Source organism: Manis pentadactyla, chromosome 1 (genome assembly GCF_030020395.1).
Source record: "Manis pentadactyla isolate mManPen7 chromosome 1, mManPen7.hap1, whole genome shotgun sequence".
Taxonomy (NCBI): Eukaryota; Metazoa; Chordata; class Mammalia; order Pholidota; family Manidae; genus Manis; species Manis pentadactyla.
Window position 1 is genome coordinate 230,024,570 of NC_080019.1, and position 23,817 is coordinate 230,048,386.

The 23,817-nt window shown below is 38.0% G+C and overlaps 1 protein-coding gene across 3 annotated transcripts in view; it reads left to right on the forward strand.

Moving 5' to 3' along the window:
- The first annotated feature begins 893 nt into the window (after positions 1-893).
- DENND6A (DENN domain containing 6A) overlaps positions 894-23,817 on the forward strand; it is a 38,740-nt gene continuing 15,816 nt past the window's right edge. Inside the window, exons 1-10 of one of the 3 annotated variants that reach the window (XM_036877992.2) lie at positions 1,301-1,439; positions 7,957-8,036; positions 10,662-10,700; positions 10,801-10,843; positions 17,084-17,196; positions 19,227-19,307; positions 20,362-20,467; positions 21,093-21,172; positions 22,192-22,254; positions 23,033-23,088. In XM_036877992.2, coding sequence (XP_036733887.1) covers positions 7,959-8,036; positions 10,662-10,700; positions 10,801-10,843; positions 17,084-17,196; positions 19,227-19,307; positions 20,362-20,467; positions 21,093-21,172; positions 22,192-22,254; positions 23,033-23,088 — 659 coding nt within the window. In that variant the 5' untranslated portion in view covers positions 1,301-1,439; positions 7,957-7,958. Of the gene's footprint in view, positions 1,440-7,956; positions 8,037-10,661; positions 10,701-10,800; positions 10,844-17,083; positions 17,197-19,226; positions 19,308-20,361; positions 20,468-21,092; positions 21,173-22,191; positions 22,255-23,032; positions 23,089-23,817 lie in introns of all 3 variants that reach the window. The other 2 variants (XM_036877991.2, XM_036877990.2) reach the window with 2 other exon arrangements.

Consider the following 23,817-nt stretch of genomic DNA (forward strand, 5'->3'; position numbering starts at 1 on the left):
ACAGAACAATGTTTGTCAAATGAGGCCGACTGACTGACTGGGCAGTACAGCAAACTACAGGCTGAGTCAGACATCAGGATTTAAATCTTTGCTCTGCCACCTATTGGCTGTGACTATCATCATCCTATGGAGCCTGGGGGTCCTTATCTGTAAAATGAGAGTAATAACAGACCTGCCTGATGTGAGGGATAGATAAGATAACGTGTGTAAATGCACAAACACTGTGCTGTTTTTAAAATATACGCTTATTGGGAGTATTATCCATTGACTTTCACCCATTTTTCTACTGGAGTATTGTGTTTCTTTTATATTTTCACTATGTGGTTTATACTCATCACAGTATGAATAAACAACCTAGTCAGTAGTATTGTGCTGGACCAAAGGTCAGAAATGGTTCAACAGGCCAAGAATCTGGCTGGCCTTTCTTGAGTCTACAGAGCTGCCTGAGACCAGGCTCTTGCTAAGTGATCCACAGGTTGCCGTGAGGGCAAACCTGGTGTTCCAGAAAGGTCTGGAGATGTGTGAGTGTCGAATGAGGCACAGGCAACTTGGCCAGGAAAGTGGGAGGGGCCTTGGTGGAGAGAGAACAGGTGAGTGAAGGCGCAGACCTCTGAATCAGACGCCTGAGCGAGTGACTTGTAAACCGGCAGGCACGGGAGTTGTAATACTTGTTGGGCGGTCTTGTAACCTCTTATAACCTCGGTTTCCTGATATGTAAAAAGAAATAATGATGCTTACATACTAGCCATGATGTGAAGGTGCAATGAGATAGTATTTGTAAAGTACTTGCTTGTTACAGCAAGTGGCACAAGTGTTCAATATGTTAGCCACGGTTGCCATTAGGCTTTAATAATTTATTAATAACATCATTACGAGCCGCGTCATTCCAAGAATTATTCACTGCCGGGTCGTCGGACTGCGAAGAAAGGTGCCGGGACTCTTCAGCCCCCTTCGCACTTTTGAAGAGCTTACGGACGAGGACAGAGCCGGCTTCTCAATCCCACCCAGGCGCCCCGGGACGTGCGCACCCGCCGCGCGGCCCCGCGGGCCCCGCCGCAGCCGGCTCCCAGGGTCACGTGGGCCAGGCCCCGCCCCGGCCGAGCGGGCCCGGCGGCTGCCGCAGCGGCGGCTGCGCCTGCGTGCAGCGAGTGCGCTCTGCGGCGCGGTCCGCGGTGGAGGCGGCGCGAGCAGTGAGGGGGCGGCGGATGGCTCTGCGGGGCCTGGTGGGCTCGGGGCTCAGCCCCCGCGGGCTGTTGGACGGAGCGGTGGCGGCGGCCGAGGAGCGCGAGGCACCCACCTTGGTGGTGGCGGGAGCCGGGCCGGACGACGATGAGGACGAGGCCCGCGGCCGGGGCCTGCTGCGCTGGGACGGCTTCTCGGCCTGGCTGCACTGCGTGTGTGTGGTGGGCTTCGACCTGGAGCTGGGCCAGGCCGTGGAGGTGAGGCCCGGCCGCTCCTGGCTCCTGGCTCCGCGCCGGGGCGGCCCGGCAGCGCCCGTGGCCCGCGGTCTGGCGGGCTGGACCCTGGCCCCGCGCATCCGGGCGTGGCCGCCCCTCCGCCCGTCGGCCGGGCTGCGGTCGGTCCATCGGCAGTTCCCGTGGGAGGAGAGTGTGCTGCGGCGAAGGGTGAAAAGTTCCCTCTAGGCCCCTCCTGAATACTTGTTGGTTTAAACCCGGTGTCACAGCAATGACGAAAATGGTTAGCGGTACGGGAGAAGGCTGCAGGCAGGATGTCTGCGACTTTTGGGGACACAAGACAGTGCCCCTGACAGATGGTGAACTGTACCAGCTAAACCCCACACAGCCAACTTTTGAGGCCCCCCCCAGACTGTTGTCATTTGCAGTAACTCTCAGATAATTCCTCTCGTCCTGAGCCGGATTGCATATCTCAGCATGCATTTTCTCCTTTTCCTGCTTATTGTTCCTCTTTTCTGTCATTTCTTGATGTTGCTCCTGAAACTTGATGTTGGCCTGAAAGTTAATGTCAAGATGAATGTAGGGAAAAATAATCGTTTGCGCATCTGTCAAGTTTTCCGTCTTTATGGCGCCTTGTTTGAAGACCTGCGAATCTTACCTGTTCTTGACATTGTGTAGGGCTCCTTTTAAAGAATATAAGATTGTTTATTTTTCTGTGTCCAGGAAAAACGTTTTCAGAACGTGTTTAGACGATTTTTTGTTTGTTTTTGTAGCGATGACAGATTTGAATGAACCGCCTCATTCTGACGTTAGTGGCATAAGTTGGCTACAAAATTGGCCAGGGAGGCAAGACTTAATGCGAAGCCACTGCTTTTGTATTACCCAGTTCAGTACACACTCAGTTTCCACTAAGATCTAGGCATTATGCTGGTTGCTGGGCATACAGACATGAACGATATGCCTAAACTGTGTTTGTAGATTGAGGCTAAAATTTAGAGGAGAACCAACAATTAATTACAGTAGCAGGTGGGGCCCAGTGCAGTGCCTGGCACATAGTGGTGTTCAATAAATACTTGTCAATAGAATAAGTGAACACGTGAACATTATTTTATTGAGATTGAAATAAATAACAGTTCCCATAGACTTTGAAGAAGAGTTTTTATAAGCCTTATATCTTTTACATTGACATGTTAACCTGAAGTTATATGTATAACAAAATACAGTGTAACCAGAAAGCATAGGATTGGGTTGTAGTTGTTTACATTTTTAAAAAGCTGAAGGAGATCCTTTTGGACTCTCACCATTTAGGACATTCTTTATAACATTATAACAGTATGTTTTTCTGGCCAAATAAACATACCTAGTATAACTGAGGTGCTTTAAAAATGTGAATGATTAAAGGACTTATTTTGAATTTCATTTCCCAAAGTATGTGGTACTATGCAGACTTTTCTTTAGGTCAGTAGTTCTTTTTCTACATTCTGGACCTTTTTAAAAATAATGATGAACCCATGAACTCTCTCCATTGGAAAATGCTTCCTGATATAGAACTATATATATGCTTCTGTGGACATCTCGGGGGTCACCTATGGGCCTTGTGTTCCTTTGTTCCCAGATTGAGAATCACTGATTTTGATTTTAGAAGGCATAGGATGAGGTTGGTGAAGATTCCCTAATAAAGGAGCCAAGGAAAGATAAACACATTATGTTAGATGCAACACAATTCTGTTTTGTTTTCCTGAGAAATGTAGAATATTGCCCCTTGCCACTTTTAAAATGGAAAAAAAACCCATAAAAACTTGTTAATATAACAAAATATTTGGAAAATATATTTCACTTTTGTATTATGGCCATATCCAGGCCAAAAATAGGAGGGGTAGCTGTAATTGGACAAGAAAGTAAGTGTAGAATTGTGTTGGAGAAGTGACATATAGCAGCCTCACCATGCTTCCTCCGCACAACCATGGGCATTCAAAAGGGAAATTAATAAAGAGTAGGTTAAAACTAAATTTGGACAATAATATCCTGGAACCCCCATTGTTATCAAGAAGGCAGTTGTTGACTCTTAGGCTGGAGACAGACTTATGATGAGTCTCTTCTACCATGACATAAAGTGCCATTTGCAGAGTTTAAACAAATGCATAAACAGTGGCACTTTAAGCTTAAATTCCTACCAAAGAGTCAGTATAGAATACTGGATCAAAAACTCAGACTCTAGAGCTAGACTGCCTAGGTTTGAATGTATTTGACTTTGAGCATGTTACTCAGCAGGTCTCCCACTCCTCCTCTGTAACAGTACCTATATCATGGCATTGTTGTGAGAATTAGATTAAGATTAATAACAGAGATTAGTAACCTTTAATGTTGATGAAGCATCTGGAACAACAAAACATGGGACCCAGGAAGACCTATATAAGTCCGCATTTAGAAAGCATTGAAATTCCCTTTTTCCCTTCCAATGACGAGAACCCCTAACTTGCTTTGTGAAGATGAGGCCTTTGGACCTTATTTTTCTCACTAGTGAAATGAAGTTGAAGTCCTAGAATGAGAGTATTTTTTAAGTCAGGGAACTTTTTCCCCCCTGGGAAAATAAAAATCTAATGTGGTAGCTCAATGACCAACCTGGTTGAAATGGTACCTGTGTGTGTATAGTTGGTTGCAGACAACAGAAGCAAGCTAGAGCTCAAGCAGAAAGGGGAACTTGTAAGGCCATGGAACTGTTTCAAGATATCTGAGGTATAAACCTAGTGGGGATTCAGAAAATGACTAGAACCCAGGGCCAGAGAAGACTCTTTTTTTACAGATTTGGTCATGCGTCATGCTCCCTGCATACTAACTTCCTCTGCTGCTGTGATCTTTCTGATGGAAAAGTTGCCCTTTCTGGCCACTTCAATAGAGAGTGAATGTCATTCTCGTTCTACACACTAGAGGAAGGTACTTAGGCCTGGTTTGGGGCAGATGCTCACATTGATAGAATCAAGCTGAAGACCCAGGTGGTTGGGGAGTGGATCACAGTCTGTAATGCCCCCCTTGTCTTTGGTGAAGGGACAGTTAGGGGGTCTTGTGAGCTGGGAAGAGACTGAAAGGTGTTGACTACAGGAGGTGTGCTCAGCTTCTTTTCCTCTGAGGTGGCCCTGACGCATCACCACAAAATCTAAGTGTCCTCTGAAACGAGGTTTGAAATCCCTTGGTTTTTATATACTCCATGTCACTTCTAGCTCTGAAATTACCTGATTATACAGTAAAGCCTTAATTACCTGAACCAAGAATTACCTCATTTATTCCTGATTGAGTAATAATATACTCATTGTTGAAACTTGCCAAGAAAAAGTTATAAACACTGGAAAACATCACTCATACTAAAAAGACTGTGATTGATTAACATTTGACGTTTTTGTTAGTGCTTTTCTTTATATATATAATTTTGTTTCTGTCAAGGATTAATTTGATTGCTGGAAACAGAAACCCTCTCAAATAAGTTTCTGTAAAGAGAGATTGATTCTAGGGAGTCTCTTGGAACCCAGTTGTAGGTAGTGGGGATGAACCCCATGGGATTGGGAAAGCCCCAGGCTTTTGCCTCATCAGTCTGGAACTGTGTGTTCTTCTGTTTCTGCTTCTCTTCACATGTCTGTTCCATTCTCCATGCTGAGGCTGGTTTCCTCTACAAGTGTCTCAGTTTCTGCTTGCCCATTTGGGTAACCGTGCTACTGATTTTAGCCAAACTCCACTTCTGTATTGTATGGTACCAGGCTGAAGGTTAACTCAAATACTGGATTATTAGATTGGCTCAGCATGGGTCAGGTGCTCCCTCTTGTTCAGTCAGCTACAGTCAGGAGACAGGGTTTTGGAAACAGTATGGCCACTTAGGCTCATTCCTGCCAAAGAAAGAGGGGACACTTCCAAAACATGGGCTGGGCAGCAGTCCCCCAAACAGGTCCACCATAAGAATTCGCTTTTATTGATAAGCATTCTCAAAAACAATTTACCAGATCATTAAAGACTTCATAAATATAATTTTATGGGCCATAATTTATTTTATCATTTTCCTTAATTTAGATATTTAGTAGTTTCCTTTTTTTAGTTCTTCATGGTTTGGAGGGTCATTTGCTGCCTGGGCACACTTCTTAGAGATGCTCTGCATTTTTGAGGACCTCTAAATTTTGAGGTGAACTGATGACCTCATAGTAGGCTGACATTTCTATCATTTGAGGTTGCCTCCTGATCCTCTCTGGCCTCTGATTTTATAAGAATTGAGACATTATTGGTGGCTTTCACCCTCTTGAAGGCTATGACCTATCAGCTTTTTGGACAGAATTTCGATCAACTGAAAAGAGCACAAGATTGGGGGTTTGAACATCTGCGAGTTGTCTGATTTTTTGGCCAGTGTCTTCAGTTCTCAGAGTTTTATTTTCCTCAACTGTGAAGTGGGAAAATAACATCCTGAGAGTGTTGTTGGAGGTACTAAGTGAGATACACATGTAAGAATTAATGCCTGTCATTTAGCACATGCCCAGTGTTAGTCCCTTTTTATAGGTAGTGTCCTTGCACATCCAATAATCAGCGTAGGACTATTCTTGACTATTACTTCACTCCTATTATTTTGCCTTAAATTGATTGAAAAAAATTGCATAGCTTTGCATGTGAATCAGAAGTATTTAAAGCACTTCCTGAGAATCAAGTTTATTAGATTACATTTTGCTGGTAATCTATGACATAGCCTATTTGTGTGTACATATAGTTTGTATTCTGCCTCTTGCTGAAAAGATTGTCAGGCCAGTTAAATTACCTATAAAAAGCTGGACAATTTAACATTCATATTATCATGTGTACTAGATTTCATTCTGATTACTGATTCTGCGGCCTCCTTCCCCATCCTTTTTAAACAAATTGGAGATAAAGTTCTGCTCTGGGATGAAGGTGAACTTTTATGCCACTTTTTAAAGAGCAGTTAGCAGACTTGACTCTCCTTTCTTTCCCACTTCTGCTTTTTTGAGTCATTGCCTATTCCCCCTTGTCTCCTACCAGGGTGGAGCCTGGCATAGTAGCAAGTTTTCTGTCTATTTGTCTGAGAAGGATAAAGGCAGTTGTGTGAAGGCTTGTTTCCTTGGTTTCTTTCCTTCTTAAATGGGGTGATCCATTGTCTCTATTTGATCCTTAGCAAGTTCACTGTTTTAATCTAAATGGGTGTTGTGTGTACTAATACTGGCCTTCAAATTTCCTTGTAAACAGTAGTATTTCTCAGTAGTTTGATGTAGTTCTATGATTGAGAGTTAAAGCCTTAGTTGCCTCCTGAGTTTCTCAGGCTCCCAGATTTTACAAAGGCTTCTTTGGTGTTACTAATCTCTGATTCCGTTCCAAAGTTATAGAGTCCCACTCTGGAGATAATCTGGGACATTCTCCTGTCCAGTTAGTCCTTTCACAAGTACTTTATGGTTTGGATTTACTATGATAAATGATGTGAAATATGGACAGTTGTATCTACACTTTACTCTTATTTGAGAGAAACGCTTCACTGTCCACTCCATGTTCAAAGTGGTAAGTTTTCTAGGAGCATAATTTAGTTTAGATCTTGAGTGAGCTGGAGTTAGACTGAAGCCCAGCCTGCCCAATACTGTAATGTCAGGCCATTTTTTCCATTTCTTAAAATAAGTAAACATTTTGATTACATTATAACATAATACAGATAAAGTGCACAAACCTTAAGTCTATAGTTTGGTGGATTTTCATGAAGTGAACATACCACATGTCACTACCGTAAAGATCAAGAAACAGAATGTTATCATTGACCTAGAAATTCCCATTATGCCTTCTTTGAGTCATGACCCTTTCCCTTTCCCCCAGCCCCTGGCTACCACTAAACTATTTCTATTTGGAGGGCACATTAGTATCTAGTCATTGAAGACATAATTCTTGTTGGATTTAAAATCCATCCTCTCTTCAATGTTATGACAGTGTTTGTATGTGAGTTAATGTCTGTGTAGGAGATAAAGGCAGGTGGTTCTGGGGAAATGTAGGTTCTGCCAGGCTTTGGATGCTAGGTGGGATCATGCAGTGGAGACAGACAGTCACATGGCAGTAGGCAAGCACCCATTCACACAGCTGAGATGCATGGCCTGTTTGAATTTTTCCCATGTCCAAGTGGTACTAACAGTAAACTAACTTATTTCTGGTTTTCTGCCTCCTGGGACCATAATTATTCCCACACTGAGGTGGGAATGTTAAATATGCAGGGGTGAGTAGTAGATAGACATACCTTTGAAGAGAATAGCCCCATTTAAAATATTTTGTGATAGTATTTTCCAGTATATATATATATTAATATTTTTCGGAGGCACATGTTTTTCTATGATATTATGATGTGAAATATTTATGCTATGTCATCATTTTTAGATCTTAATTATTATATCAAATAAAACTTTTTTCTTGGCTGATTATCTGGCTGCCTCTCCCTTATTTGTTATTACATGGGAGACCTTACCATAGGACACAGAACCAGGGTGACATTAGCTGATGCTCTCTGTCCCCTTTTGATGCCTCCCAGGAATGCCAGTGGCCTGGGGGACAGAGATGCCTGGACTTGAGCTGTGGAGAGAGAAAACTTCAAGCGAGAGGCGTCTCCAGGTACTGGGGCCAATCCACAGTTGATTAATTCCCATAGAGGTTTCAGGAGCTAACTGACTAAGCTAACAGCGATTGCCTAAATTTTTATTTAAGCTTTTTAAAAAAATGAGATAATGTACATAGATAATAGTTCTAGTGATTGTGGCAATTTATGTAGTTCAAGATACCTGGCAATGCTTACTTTTGTTTTTTACAAAGGGAGTTAGTTTAATTGAGGTTTTAAAATTAAGTATGAATTTTTCCTATTTTTCTGAGTTTATTATGTACAGTATGGACATTTGGATAGCTGTAGCATATAAATATACATTGTTTCTTTTTGAATATCATATCTATTCTAAAATAAAGTACTGGGTAGTTCTAACAATACATTAAAATGAAATTATAGAATATTATTTGATAATCCAGTACAGTTTCTAAAAGGCAGAGTTGATGGTTATGTAATTATATCTTTTTCACTTACTTAAATATATAGAGCATATATAAACCCCTTAAATACATACATACACATATGTATATAACACACATTTTACATATGTTTAAGGTACTCATATGTATGAGTAAAACATAACATTTTTTTCTATATTGGCATGCTGATATTTTAAACCATAGGAAACCAAGTACAAAAGAACCAATGTAATGTCTTTACATAACAAAAAATGAAACTTTGTGTGTTTGCTTTTGAGTTGATATAACCGCAGGAATAAAAATCTGAAGGGCACTCACATAAAACTGGCTTTAGAGTCTAAGATTAGGCTTATGAACCACTAAATTTACCAATATGTTTTAGACTAGTAAACTTCAGGATAATTTAGATGTAATGAGATTTTTATGAAATATAGCTAATTAAGTTATAAGATTGGCATGTCTGCTTTGAAGGTAAAAAGGTAAAATGGAAAGGTGAAGCAAGGGAGATCTATGTACACATAAGAAGAATTGCATATTATTAAAGTGAGTCGTTGAATGGAACTAATTTGAGAGTACATCCACTGATTGAAGAAATATCTTTTTAGTGTCTACTATGCACCAGAGACTCTTCTAGGTATAAAGATAGAGTGGTGAACAGGACAGACCAGGTTCTTGCCTTCATGTTTTGTGGAGGCAGAGATAAAGTCAGGTTGTTTAGAGCATGGGACACAAAGCAGAGTAAATAGAATATTGCCTTTGGTGTCATTCCCTATTCCAGGAACTGTGAGGTGGTTTACAGTAACATACCAGTTCTATAGACCCTCCTCGTATCCCTGGATTGAGAAGGATTGTATGCCCCATCCTGGCTAGAGGGCAAAGAGGCTAGGGGGCTGCCTGCTAGTAATTGCTGCTGTGCGTGGAGTGAGGAATGGTGGCTTATATACTTTGTTCAGGTCCGAGCTCTGGCACTTAACTAAATGAATACATTTGTGGAGAGTTATTTAACTACTGTGTAGTTGTCTCCTCTTCTGTAAACGTGGGGAGAATTGACAGAGTTGTGAAAATTAAAAACTCTGGAACATGCACATTAAGTGTTAATTCTCTTCCATCTTTTTTCTTACCTTAGTGTTCTTACATATAAAATGGGGATATCACTACTAGCCCTTTCTGTTGTGAGAACTAAGTAAAGGAAATAAATATGTGAAACCACTTTAATACAGTTTATAACATGGTATTTCTGTATGCTGTTTCTGGAAATGGAAGATTTTCAGGCACTCTGACAGCTCTGGGGAATGAAAGAACTCATGGAGTCTTCCAGAAGTGGGAAGTTATGGGTCCCCACAGTAGCAACCGAACATTTACATAATTTAGCTACTCTTTGTGCTGTTTCTCCTCCCTTTTGTTGTCAACCTCTAGCTAACCTGCTGTTCCTAATCCCTTCTCTTCCTCACATTGCCAGGACAAACTGGATTGGCCCACCTGAACACTGGTATTGGGGCAGAATTTTCACACCCAGTCACAGCTTGACAGTTGGTTAACTGGCCCGTGGAGTGGATATCCTTGGGTCCAGTGTTTACTAGTGCTTGTTCTGACACTATTCTTGCTTCCTTTGCAGGGGTTGTGGGGCAGGAGTTTCCCTCAGAAGGTGGCTGTGGTCATTGTGGGCAGCAAACCAACCTGTCTAGGAAAATGCAAAGATTATTTAAAGGGATTGAAGGAATTAGGACAAACTTATGATGGGAAATGTCCTTTGAGGTTTCTTAAATTGGAGATTGTTACTTTTTCCTTTAACTTTTTCTTTTAATAATTTTCTTTCAGTAGTTAAGTGATTTGTATTACTTCTTGGGATCAATTGAAAATTATTCTTTCTTGAAGTAGCTACCAGCTCAGCTACCAGATCAAGTTCTCTTTTCAGATTTCAGGCTTCCAAAAAAACACCTAGCTAAGTTTTGAGTTGTTTGTAATTCGGTTGGTAAATTATTTTTGATAACTCAAGATTGCATCAATCTTTTAGAGATAACTTTGACCCAAAACATTTCTGTGCATGTAAAGTAAATCCTACTCAGTTCTCCTAGCTTCTCCCAGGTTTCATTGTTTAAGTTTGTGAAATATTTCTTAAACTCTTCAACTATAGCCAACTAGTATTTTAGAAGTACCTACAAATGTTTATAATATGCCTCAATGTATTTGTCTAACAAAATTTAACTCTTTTTCTTCCAGGTAATTTATCCTCAACATTCCAAACTTACTGATAAAGAGGTAAGTAAAAACATTGCTCTGTATAGTTTACTGCTGTATTTCTGTTTGTTTTTATTGGTGTATGTGTGTCAGCATATATAGCTTTTGTTTTCTTTTTCAGAAAACCAATATTTGCTATTTGTCTTTTCCAGATTCAAATTCAGGTAACTATTTTTCATGTGGTGTTTCTGTTGAATTTTATACTAAGAATGCTGATTATACTCTTGTTATGTGAACATTCGTTGAAATAGCATACTAGAATGCAAACTCAGTTTCAGCTTAACAGGTCAGTGACTTTGATTCCTAGTTTTATGATACCTAGTCATGTCTTGTGGATTTTAGTTAGTTTAAAATAACTGATGTGGTAATGAGGTAAAACATCAAGGAGTAGTAAACTGTTGAAATACAGAAGAGATTGAAAATCAACACATTTGTATGTTTGGAGATTTATAGTAAGTAGTTTACTTTCAGTTCAGGATTTGGGAACTTGCCAAGAACTCTCTAAAAGCAGTGAGTTTTCAAGAAAATGACAGGGTAAATCTGGTTATGAAGCATGGCATTAATTATTTGCAATAGTTTATATAAGTTAATATATGTAAAGTGCTTGGAATGGTGCTTGGCATCTAGAAAACACCGTCTAAGTGTTTGCTGTTATTGTTAAGCTTGGTTTTCCTGCTCTCTTTCAGACTCTCCCTTTGTGTGGTCCTAATTGTTGAAATCTTTCAGGTTGCCTCTTGTGCTCTTGTGTTTCACTTTCAAAACAGCTTTTCAGGCTTAGAGTGACCAGAACATTCAATGTTTAGACCACACACAGAACCCCGTGAAGCAAAGCCACTCCCGTTCCCTTTCCTTTTGTGGTTACTTGTAATAATATCTTTTAATTTTGTTCATCTGATTTGGCAGATGTGACATTTTAATTTTTTAAAGCATTTTCTCCTTTCCTTATAAATGCTTCCACAGTGTTTTCCTATATATTTGGAACTCAGCTTTCACGAAGTATGTAAAAAAGAAGTGATAGCCTGGTAGAGATCCCACTAGGGCAAAATTTTGTTCTGACCTGGAATTTTTGGAATCTTTTAGTATGTTTTGCCTATTAATGAAATAAAGCTGAAGAGGTCTTACAGGATCTCCTCATTTCAGTTAGCGTTTTCCTGACAAAGTCCACACATGCAGTTTTGAATGTAGTGAGTGTTGGATCTGGACTTCAGGACTCAGGGTAAGCCGGGCTATATGGATTGCAGGATGAACTGACTCTGTGATTGGAGTCCCCATATTATACTGCAGACTCGTCTCTTTCCCATCACTGCTGGTTTTTATGGCTCTCTTTCACTCCTCTACATAAGCATTAAGGCTAGGAGGCTAAATGTATGGTGTTTGGATGAACTTTGTTATTTCTGATTTTGTAGTTAGTCTCTCCATATGTCATTTCTTATTAGAAGTTAAATGTAAATCTGCGTATTTCAGAATTTGTTTAGTGTTTTAAGCACTTGAGTGACCTACAGATGTTTTAAAATGCCTTTTTTTAAGCTGCACATTAAATGAAATGTGGTTCATTGTGTTCAAAGTATGGTTGGTACTTAGAAGTACAGTTGACAAAAGATCTTAAAAACTGATACCTTGCCATTTTAACAGATGAGTATTAATCTAGATAGCAAGAGACTATGAGTTTTCTATGTATTTGAAAGGACTCTTCTCAGTTGTGGTTGCCCAAACAGTTTGTTTCACTTGTGTTTATTAGGTAGGAGTTGAGATTACCATGCCAGCTTTGAAATGGATTTAATTTTTCCCAAACTAGCTTTTACTGTTATGGAAGGAAATCCAGGCAGAATGGAGCAGTCTTTAGGGAAGAGTCATCATCTAGGTTTCATTTCCATGGTGCATACTCAAAGTAGAATAGCATTTAGACTCTATGGTAAGATACACAGATAAAGAAGAATGATTTGGGGATTCCCAATGGAATGATTTGCCAGTCCTCCCACCTCTCCACCCCTAACCCACACATACCTTACATCCTGTGACTTTAGAAAAAAAATTCTGTTTGGTTTGTTTTAGGTTTCAATTTTGTGTTTGTTGAATGGCTTTTATCTTTAGGTACCTAAGTTTAAATATGTCTTCTCTCTGATAAATATTTGTCAGATTTTTTTCTCAGTATTGTTTACCATTAACATCATCTGGATGTGGGTGTTCCTGAGGCTTACTCTGTGATGGATACCCAAAGACTGTAGTCATTGTACTTCAAATATGTCCTGAGAGCAAACTCAGCATTAGCAGAGTTGCAAGTAATGCTGTGTCCAAGGAAAGATTAATCCTTGCTCTGGATGGATTAGACGTGCAGACAATATTTATCTCAACATATTTCTTCTCTATAAACATCAGTGACATCATCATGCCATGCTTCTACACTGTCTGTGTTGAAGGGCCATTTGGTTTTTTAAGAAACTTCCAGTCTGTTGTGGACCAATATTCTTATAAGATGCAGTTTAAATGAATTATTAGAAACATGAAAGGGAGAAAAACTGAAGAAGTGCAAAATAAAAGTCCAAGTTTGTCAGAGCAATATTGAATTCTTATAAGGGTTTCTGAATGTGTCTTCTGAATTTAGATAATTTATTTCGTTAGGGATTAGTAAGATGAGTTTGTGGACTGGCATCAGTCTAAGGACTCCACTTTGAGAAATTGTGGTCTAAGGTCCTGCTTCTCAACAATTTGAACTTAAATATCTAATCATAGGAAGAGTGACTGCACAAAGCTGAAGGCCAAGGGATGGGGCTAGCCTTTGAAGTCTAATGTTTTTTCTTAGTTTTAGGCATTCTGATCTGCTCTATAGCTGTGTTTGTCTTAATACAGAAATAATCTTTAAAGCTGTCTGTTTCTTTTAGGAAAAGTAATTAAGCTTTTTCTTCAAATCTCTGTGTTGTTTTTGGCACAGGAAGGTGTCTTCTGTTTATCTGTAGCTTTGCAGTCTCAGTTTGATTGGCAGATATAAAAGAAACTTGCAAAATATTCTGTGCCTTTGATAAATTTTAAATGGAAGGAGAGCTCTTCATGACATGCCACATGATGTTCATACAGGAGGAGCCAGGATGGAAAGGACTCATAGAGACTCTCTGAGTTCAAAAACTCTGCCATCTGAGGGCCATTTTTCAGGACTTTTTTTTGAGTGAAGAAAAGAAGCTTTCAATCTCTGCTCCAACTGGCAGAGGAATAGCATTTTCAAAAAGTTTTATTGAGAAATAATTCATCTATGTAAAGTGTAGAATTCAGTGGCTAGCAGTATATTCCCACAGTTGTGCAGCTGTCACCACAATCAATTTTATAATATTTTCATCACCCAAGAAGAAACTCTCTATGCCGTTTTCCTCCCACCCACCTCCACCCCCCAGCACTAGGCAACCAAGTAACTTTCTGTCTCTATGGATTTTCCTATTCTGGATATTCTATATAATAGAAGTGATGTTTTTGAAGTCATTTTGTTGGTCAAGAGCACCAGCTCCAAAGTCAGAATTCTTGGGTTTTCTTGGCCTGCCATTTAGCAATTTTGTCTCTTTGGGTGATTCTGTGCCTTGGTTTCCTCCTCATAAACATGAGTAGTAGTGGGACCTACCTGAGAAGCATGAAGACGTGTGAGTTAATGCATCTAAAGCATTTAGGATAGTGCCTGGCACAGAGTGTGCACTCAATGAATATTAGTGCTCAACTCATGTATTGGAAGATAAAAAAAAATTGCTTCTGAAATAGTGACAAAGTAATGAAATGTGATTTTGACATGGGATTCTGCTTGATTTCTGTTGTAAGGACTTAGTTATTTGGACAAGGATGGTGGGGGAAAGTTGCAGGAATTTTCTTGGTTTAAAGAGTGTCAGATTACAGTTCTGTTTTCTAGACTAGTAATGATTATGTTAGATTAATTAAAACAGAACTTTTCCTAAAGCTCTGGGTTCTTGATGAGCAGATTTGCTTATAATTGTTTCCTTAATACCCACTACTTTATGAAGGGAAAGGGTTTATGTTGCTTTTAAACAAGAACCCTTGTTAAGATATATTTTCCTTAGGGAGCTGTCATTTAATCTCAAAATTTATGTGAATTAATCCTTACCCATTGGTTTATATAAAGTAAAAATCATTTCCATTAAAATGATTTCCCATTTTTATGTTAATAATCAGAAAGCCATCGCATGAATAGCATAGCTTTTAGGTCTTTTTGGAGATTTGTAGATCTTAGGAAATACACTGGGCAAGAGACTTGGAATTCAGTACAGTCTTAGGCCAGTTGTGGAATTTTATTTTAGAATCATTGAATATAACCATTGGAAGCGACTTTAGAGATTATTTTCAGATACCCCTTATTTTTGTTGACAAGGAAATTGAGACTCTTAGGTTAAAGGATTTCCAAAAGGCTAATTACTGACAGTCCTGAGGCTCAATCCCATTGACTGGGGCTCTTTTTTGCCTAGATCATACCTTTTTTTCATGACCACACTCATTTAACCATCTTTCACACTGAATCAGTATGTTGCTTTTGTAGAGCTGCAGATTCTTGTATAGACAAGCAGAATGGGTCATACTAACAATATCGATTATTTCTGATGAGGTTGTAAGGCATCAGGATTGCTCTGCTCTTCCTAGGTATCATTTCTGCAAGGCAAATGTAAAAAATCTGGTAGTGCCTCCTTTGCCATCACAAGAGGGAGGTCGGTCTGGATAACAAAGGTCTGCTCAAAGAAGGCGATGATATTTCTTTAGTTAACCTTTAGTGTGTGAAGGGACAGAACTCTGCAACATGAAATGGGAACCGTTTACCTCAGTTCACAGGGACGCTATGGCTGAAGCCTTTTTGACTTGGTGAACTAGCTTGCTGACCAATTCTGTACAGCTTGTGGGTCCGGCTGGTCATTGGGAAGTTCTCTCAGCATGTCGGTGATCTGGAAGAGGCCCGGTGGGTGGGGATTTAAGCCTGTGGGAGCTTCGTTACTTCCCTTTCACAAAGCCCAGCATTCCTGACGTTTCTGGGTGCCATCCATGTATCTTTCTTAAATTCCATTGCTTTTTCCTGCCGTGTCTTACTGAGTGTCTCAGAGAAATCAAAGAGCTTTTCTCAGTGAGCCTTTCTTTCTCCCCTTCCTTTCCCTTCCCTCCCCTCCTCTTCTCGCCTCTCCTTTTTCCTTCCTTCCTTTTCTCTTCCTTTCTCATCCTTTCTAGATATAAATGTCTTCTAAAGAGAAACATTGAACCACCAGTATATGAGTCTACTGAAGTAAAACAATGCTTGGAGTATTTTCTTTTAACTCAGGTTCCATATTTTAAACTCAGTTTTCCTTATTTTAAACTATTTGTTAACAGATAAAAAAACTGAATTGACCCACCCTCCAGTCCCCTTTGTTTCTTTCTTCCACCACCAAAGAAGTATTTGTTTCTATAATTGCCTTTAAGAGTACATACTGAGTTGCTTTTTAAAAAGTTAAGCATATTGCCAAGTTTCTACTTCTTTTGTTGAGAATCTCATGTGCTAAAGAAATATAAGTACTTCTGTATGTAATAATAAAATATTGAGCACATTTCATATTTAATATAATCCTACTCTAAATATATTAACTGGGAAGACTGAGTGACATGCTAACTCATGTGTCTTCTACTTTTAAGAGTACTTATGTGTTTTTTGTAATTATTGCTTGACAGTTTAGGTGAAATTTGCATGTTTTAAGAGGTTTTCTAAAATGATTAAAGGTTAAAGACTTTATTTTTAATTAAAATGATTAAGTCTTACTTGGGCTCTTCCTGAGCCTGCTGCATCATGTTTTTAAAAAAATTCTCATCGTGAAATATAAAACACATACAAGTCAATAAACAGAAATTTGCCAGCACCTCAAAAGTACCATTGTGTCCCCTCCCAAACAGTATTTCACACCCCCATCCAAATATAACCACTATTCTGATTCTTATATCAAGTCTTGCTTTTCTTTAGTCTTATAACCCAAGCATGCATTGTAAACACTATAATTTAGTTTTGCCTTCTTTAAAAAAAAACAAACCTCATATAAGTGGATTCAAACAATGTGTTCATTTGTATTTGACTGAATTTTGCTCATTATTATGTTTGTTGAGTCAACATTATATGCAAACAGTTTTCAAAAAATTTAACTACATGGGAATAATTGAATAGGAAAAATAGTAAAAGGACTTAGTACTTAAGATGCCTGTTTTGTTACTGCCTCTAATGTTTGTCTCTAAGCAGCAAAGACAGCTTTGACAAGCTTCTTGAACTCTTAGTATCTCCTTTTTCTTCTCTAAAGCATGATAAAATGGGTTTAAATGATTGATGGGACCCCTTCAGCTCTAACATTTGATGAAACTGGATAAATAAATGTTACTCTATCTTTAATTTCTTTCATTTTTGTTTTCATTAGGTTGTCTTGGAGATACGCAGTTTTGTTTTAGATTTCGACAGTCTTCTAGGAGGAGGGTGTCACTTCATTGTCTCCTGGATCAGTTTGACAAAGATTTACCAGTTTACTTAAAGGTTGGAAAAGTAGTAGTAGAAGAATATCTATGTGAGAGGAAACAGTTACTGTTAACACTTAGAGCTTTCTGAACTATTTCGCTTTTGTTTTCTTATGATGTCATACTGCTGGGTTTCCTAAGTGAGTCTAATTCATAAGGACTCAGCATGCGAATGAAAGAGACTTTGTAAAGTTACTGTTCTTGAAATATTATAATACCATTGTGAACTGTAGTAATTGATTAGAATGTTGAGGCAATTTTTTCCCATTTGTTCTGGTGTGGACGTGGGGTGGTACTTTACCAGTAAATATTATCCAGAATTGAAGATTCCATGTGTAATCCCTACCTACTTTATGATAGAATTATGGTTGTCTCTTTGTGATTTTTTAATGAGGTTCATTTTACAGTTATTGCTTATTAAAAACAATTTTAGTAATTCATGATTCCAGACTATAGCTTTCTGTTTGGTATTCCACACTTAAATCTCTAACTGCTAGAGGAACGTTTCTATGTGGATGTCACATCAGAATACCCAATATGAACTTGACATCATTTGCCTAAAATCAGCATTTACAGTTTACCTCCCTGGTTCCACTCATGACTCCCAATTAACAAAGATACTACCTTTGAAGCGTTTCTTATAGCCATCTACTCCTTTCCATGACCTCTGCTAATATTATTAACATATTCTTTCAATTGATGATGATAATAGCTACTGTTTATTAAGAGCTTTTTAAGTTCTAGGCACTGTATTAATAAGCAGATGTTATCTCATTAATCCTCTTTATAGTGTTCTTGGAGAGTTCCTTTTGCTGATGAGGGATATTGAGGATAAGAAATTTGCCCAAAGGCATCCCACCTCTTGTTTTTACCAGTGCAGTATATTATACATAGTGTTGCCAGTTCAAGTGTGTATATGTATTATATAAAGATAAATTAAATCTGAAATGACTACCTATTGCTTAATGAATGAAGAGTTAAAGATAGTACTGTTTCCTTATGCTCACTTTTTGGGCCTTCCAAAATACGACCATTACTTTTCCAATTTCCAATTTCATCTTTTTCTGTACATGTGCCATATTTCAGTCAAACTGAACTATGTGCTTTTCCCTGAGGTAGCTTGCATGTTCTTGTCTCTGCATGTTTTTGTTCAGACTCCTGGCCCTCTAAACCTGTAATGTCTTTGTCTTTGTTTAAATCATATCTATCCTTCAATGTTCAATTCCAGAAAACCTGCCTCCCTGAAACCTTTACTGAATCCCCACAGACAGAGGTAATCTCTTCCCCTTGGCCTCCTTGGAACACTCTGCTGTTTATGGCGCTCGCCCTCCTAGTACATAAGTCATTTCTGTGCTTTTCTCACTCATCTTAGATTGTGAACTCCTTAGGGAGCTGTGTCTTAACATATCTTTTTATCGTCTCTAACACAATGTCTTATTCAAAGTAGGTGGTCCATAAATATTTTGTTTAAAGAATAATAATCAAATAAGGACCTGGCCAATATTTATTTCATTAGCATGTAAACTCTTCTTAAGTGTTTGGAATATAATTACCTTTCAAATTTCCAATGTCTTATTATTATTTGGTAAAATTATAACCGGCTATGTAAGATTCGAAGAGGCATTGAACTCCTTTTATTTTCTCTCTTAAAATTTTACATCAGGATACTTCATTTCATTAAGACTGTCCCTAAGTCAAATATTAGGCAGAAGTATAAAAAAGACCCCATTAAATATAGTACTGGGGAAGCAGAATTTGATTGTTTCCTAACCTTCATTAGCTAGTAAAGATACGAATAAAAATATTAGCTGAGTAGGATATAGGGGGGAAAATCTGACTTTAGTACTTCAGTTATAATTATTTCATCTTTGGGCAAGTTAGCTGGTTTTTATCTGGAATTACTGTCATGATTCTTGTTTGTTTTGGTGGAAAGAAGCGTAGCTAGCTCTTTGTGTATACCTTGTATCGCAGTTTGGGTTTATAAAGAACCTCATGTTAATATTAAAGGATGGAAATACATATATTTTTTATTTGTTGCTTCTTTCATAGAAGGATCCTGCTTATTTTTATGGATATGTGTATTTCCGGCAAGTTCGAGATAAAACTCTAAAAAGAGGCTACTTTCAGAAGGTAATTTTCATATGCACTAATAGAATATTTTTATACTGTGGTTAGAAAAATACAAACTGTTAGGATGAACAGTCTTTAAAGTTTTTGATATTTTTATCTTAAAACATACTGGAATTTATATTTATCTTTTTTTTAGATCATAGACACTTGTCCCTAGATTTTTAACTGCTGTTGAATTTTGCCTTCCTGCCATCTCTGTGCTAGATTCCTGACAAAAAGCTACAGTTATTGTGTGAAACTATCAAAATTCGGAAAAATCTGCTTAATTTTCACATTTTAGAATAAGGGAAAGAGTAAACAGATTGTAAAATTGTTACAACTAATAGAAGCCTGCTCCATCTTTTTAAAGAGCCATTAAATATATTTCAGCAACATCTTAGACATTACTATTTCCACTTAAATATACAATCATTTTCTTTCTTAACAAAAAAAAAAAATTGTTTGGTTCTGATTTAGACCCAGGTAACAGGGACATACTTCTTTTGCAACCAAATTGGCACCTTGACCACTAATTGATACTGGATGGAAAGGTAGATAGTAGTTTTCAAGAAAAGTAGATTGTTCTAAAAAAGATGAGTATAATCTATATCTGAAGTGATCAAAGTATAAAGTCAGAATTTCTAAGATGTGTCTAGTACCATTAAACTCTGAAATAAAATAGTCATAGGCCTTAATTTGAAAAAACATCACAATCTGCTTTTTTCTTATTAGGAAGAATTCATCTGGCTAATTCCTGATACTGCCTGGCTAATGACAATAGCTAGGCTTTGGAAATTACCCCTGACATTAGTCTGTTTATAGGAAATTCTTTTTCCTGGAAAGTAGGAGAATCTGTGAATATACCTTTATGCTCTTAAAATATAGTAATAAGGTTATACCTTTTACATTCTGCGATTGTAGTTTTATGTTTTAACCATCTACTGTAAAAGGCTGTACTTAAAAATCCACTTTTTGCTGAATTTAGTTTGCTGATAATTGATTCTGTAAGAGATGACAAACTTAAATGATAATCATTAGTAAATTTTAAAACACATTGTTTCTTTTTTCTCTCCAGTCCTTGGTTTTGATCAGCAAACTACCTTATATTCATTTTTTTCACACTGTGCTCAAACAGATAGCACCAGAGTATTTTGAAAAGAGTGAACCTTATTTGGAAGCAGGTAAGTTAAATATTGTGTGAATTAGGTACCTTTATGAAGGAGTTTTAAAAATTTTATGGGAAATGGGTGATAAAAATGAAGTTGACCTCCTAAAAAAAATTAGTTAAGAATTTTAAGAGCTATATAGTGGGGGAGAGATGTAAAATTATTCTTCTGGTATCTTGACCTATAAACGCCAAAGACCATATCTTTTATTATCTACTTTGCAACATATATGATGCCTATTTACTAGGATAAAAATAAACAAATATTGAGCTGCCAGTTCTAATACTCAGAGTACTGTTGAACAGAAATCCTTATGTCATTTGATGCAGAGAGAAGGCCTCTGTCAGGTGGTATGCTTTTTGTAGCTAATTTTAGTAGTAATAAATGAACAGGAAAACTCCTTTTAAACTTATATTGTTCTAAAAAAAATTAGTAGGCAGTTTACTTCGTAGAACACACATGTATTTCTGTTGAAATATATTTTCACTTGTTTTGCTCTTTTACCTTTTATCCTCCATCCTTCCCAGTATATTTTTCCTGTTCTAAAAAAAGCAGAAAGGAGTTCTAATTTCTAATGTTCCATTTTCCCTATCTTAATATTTCCACTTATACTAAGGAAACATTTTATTATATTTTCCAGCTTGTAATGATGTTGATCGATGGCCTGCCCCAGTGCCAGGGAAAACATTACAACTGCCTATCATGGGGGTGTTGATGAAGGTAATAGCTTGTATGTCACTTGTCGCCTTTTTAAAAGAACTCTAGGAAGTTTACTTTACATGTGCAATGCACTTTTTAACTCCCTAATGATATTCAGTCCTATTACTGCTTTCACTTTGTCACTGCTGTGGGGAGTTGCAGAGATACCGCAGTTCGTCCTACTGCACAGTGCCATTAGTCTCGTTTCATCCCGTGGTGTTTGCGTGAGAGTGTCATTCTTATACGATACATGTGAATGTAAATGACACCCCCCAGCATTCTGCAATTCCATGGCCCTCCAGAGACTGCAGAACGGTTGACAAAATCGAGTATGAATTAGTAAAACTTAAAAGAAATTAGGAAAGCCTTTCGTTCTTAGTCTTAAATGATCTTCTCATGTAGTGTCAGATCAAGCTTGTCTATCCCAGGGTATTAAGGTATTATTCCTCATTAAGTTTTCTTCCTTTTTTTAAGTGAATTGGTATTTTGCTTTTTAGGCTTTGTATGAATGTGTTCTAAGTGCTTTTGCAATCCATGTTCAAATTAGGCTTATTTTTGGCAACACTCTCTTTAGATGTGCTCATTTCTGTAGGATCTGTGTTCTGTTCGTTCCCTGGGAAATCATCAAAAGCAGCACTCATAGCTCTGGGGTGAGCATTCCCAGGGTTTCCTGTGAGACTCATTCCAGCGTTTGGCAAGCTGGAGAGGGTGTGTTTGGGTGTGTGTACATTAGTGAGGCAAAGATTGGAACAGTAAACAGGAAGCAGTATGAAGCTGATGTCCCGTTTTTGTTTTTCAGCACATTTGCTTTTCAGTGGGTTAGTGTTAGTGGAGACCTTGGTTCATTTACCTTCTGCTGTGACCAAAAATAAATATAACTTCAGTTTTTGAATCTGACATATATATTTTGTTTTTATGGCATTTTATGGCGTTTTAGCATCAGCATAGACCACTTCTGGTCCCTCATGGTAGTGGGACCCACGAATTGTAGAAAGGTCATTCTTTGGCAGCCAAGTAACTTTGTTCTGTTTCTCCTTAAGGTACGGATCCCCACATGTCATGACAAACCTGGAACAACTCAAATAGTGCAGTCAACTCAGCAGGTAGTGTGGTGCTGCGGTAGAATAATCCAGCACATGTAGTCTCTTTAACATTGTTTTTAAGATAGCAAATGCCAAGTTTCTTGGGCTTATGATGTATTTCTGAGTATTAATGAAATATCTCATTAAGTGATTTTTTTAATGCATTGATAATAAGCTTCCTAATGTTTCTCAGATGTTTTTTCTTTTTCTTTCTGTGGTAGACACTGGGGAACTCAGAATCTATACTGTAACTGTGATAACAAGGAGACTTTTTTCAACTAAGTTTAGTTCCAGCAGAACTTATCTTAGAAGAGTGGTCAGCAGACTTCTGCTTTTAGGAAACTCAGTCAAAAGGATTCTGTGGTCATGATTGCCTTTCATCTTCCCCAAAGCTACATCTGTTCATGGGTGGGGTTGATTTTTTCATTTGGAATATTTCAGCTGTTGTATTAACACTCCCATTGTTCCTTTGATTGAATAAAAATGGGGAGCAGTAGGAAAACTAATTTTGCCTGTGTTGTGTATCAGCTTGGATGATGGTGTATTTCATACAGCATGACTTGATCTAATATCTGACTGTTGGATTAATGCTTTATCCATGGAATCTCAGTTATCTTTGACCTTGTGCTTGTGTGAGAGGAAGTTTTAAGACCCTTTCTCATCATGGCTGCTCCTGGAGGAAAATAGTATAAAAGAAGGGGCAGCATGGCTTATTGATCATGAGATAGCTAAGCATATTTTAAAAATCAATTTCTGTACATTCTAGTGACATCTCTACTTTTTATTTTCTGTCTCTTAGGCAGACACACATATATCTGTTATTTTACCTACTGTTCATGAAGTGGATCTTTTCAGGTAAAGAATACAAAATTTTGTTACCTGCCTCTTTTGCTGTGTGATATTGTTGATTTCTTCAGAATGAATATTCTTAGCATGAAATGTGGAAAAAACTGGAAGAATGTTTCACATGTTAAAAATCAGTTGTTCAACCCTGACTGAAAGCCCTGATGAGCTTTGACAATCAGGGAGGTTAGGCTATGGATTGAGTTCTATGTGGTAGAAACAAATTATTTTTTGCTGGGTTTGGTGTGAGAATGGCATTGTAATGATGTAAGAAAGTGCACTTACTTTTAGAGATGTATTTTCAAGTATTTTGAGGTGAAATGTCATGAGGCTTGTGTTTTATTTAAAAATATTTCAGCAAGAAAAATAAGTGAGGTAAAAATGGCAAAATATTGTTAGCTCCAGATGATAATATGGGGGTTCTTATACTATTGTCTTTATTTTTCTGAATGTTTGTTAGTAAACTGGGGACTTGATGTCCTATCATTCCTAAATCCCTTAGTGTCTTATTTCTTACAAATTAGGGCACAATGCAACCATCAAAATTGGGACATTAGCACTGATAAATTAACACCATGTAATAGTAGTAAGGCCACATTCAGATGTCATGAGTTGTCGCAATAATTCCTGGTTCAGAATCATCCATTGCACTTAGTTGTCATTTCGCTCCAGTCCCTCTCCTTCAGTCTGGAATGACTCCTCAGTCTTCCTCTTAATACCCCTGACAATTCTTGTGGATTC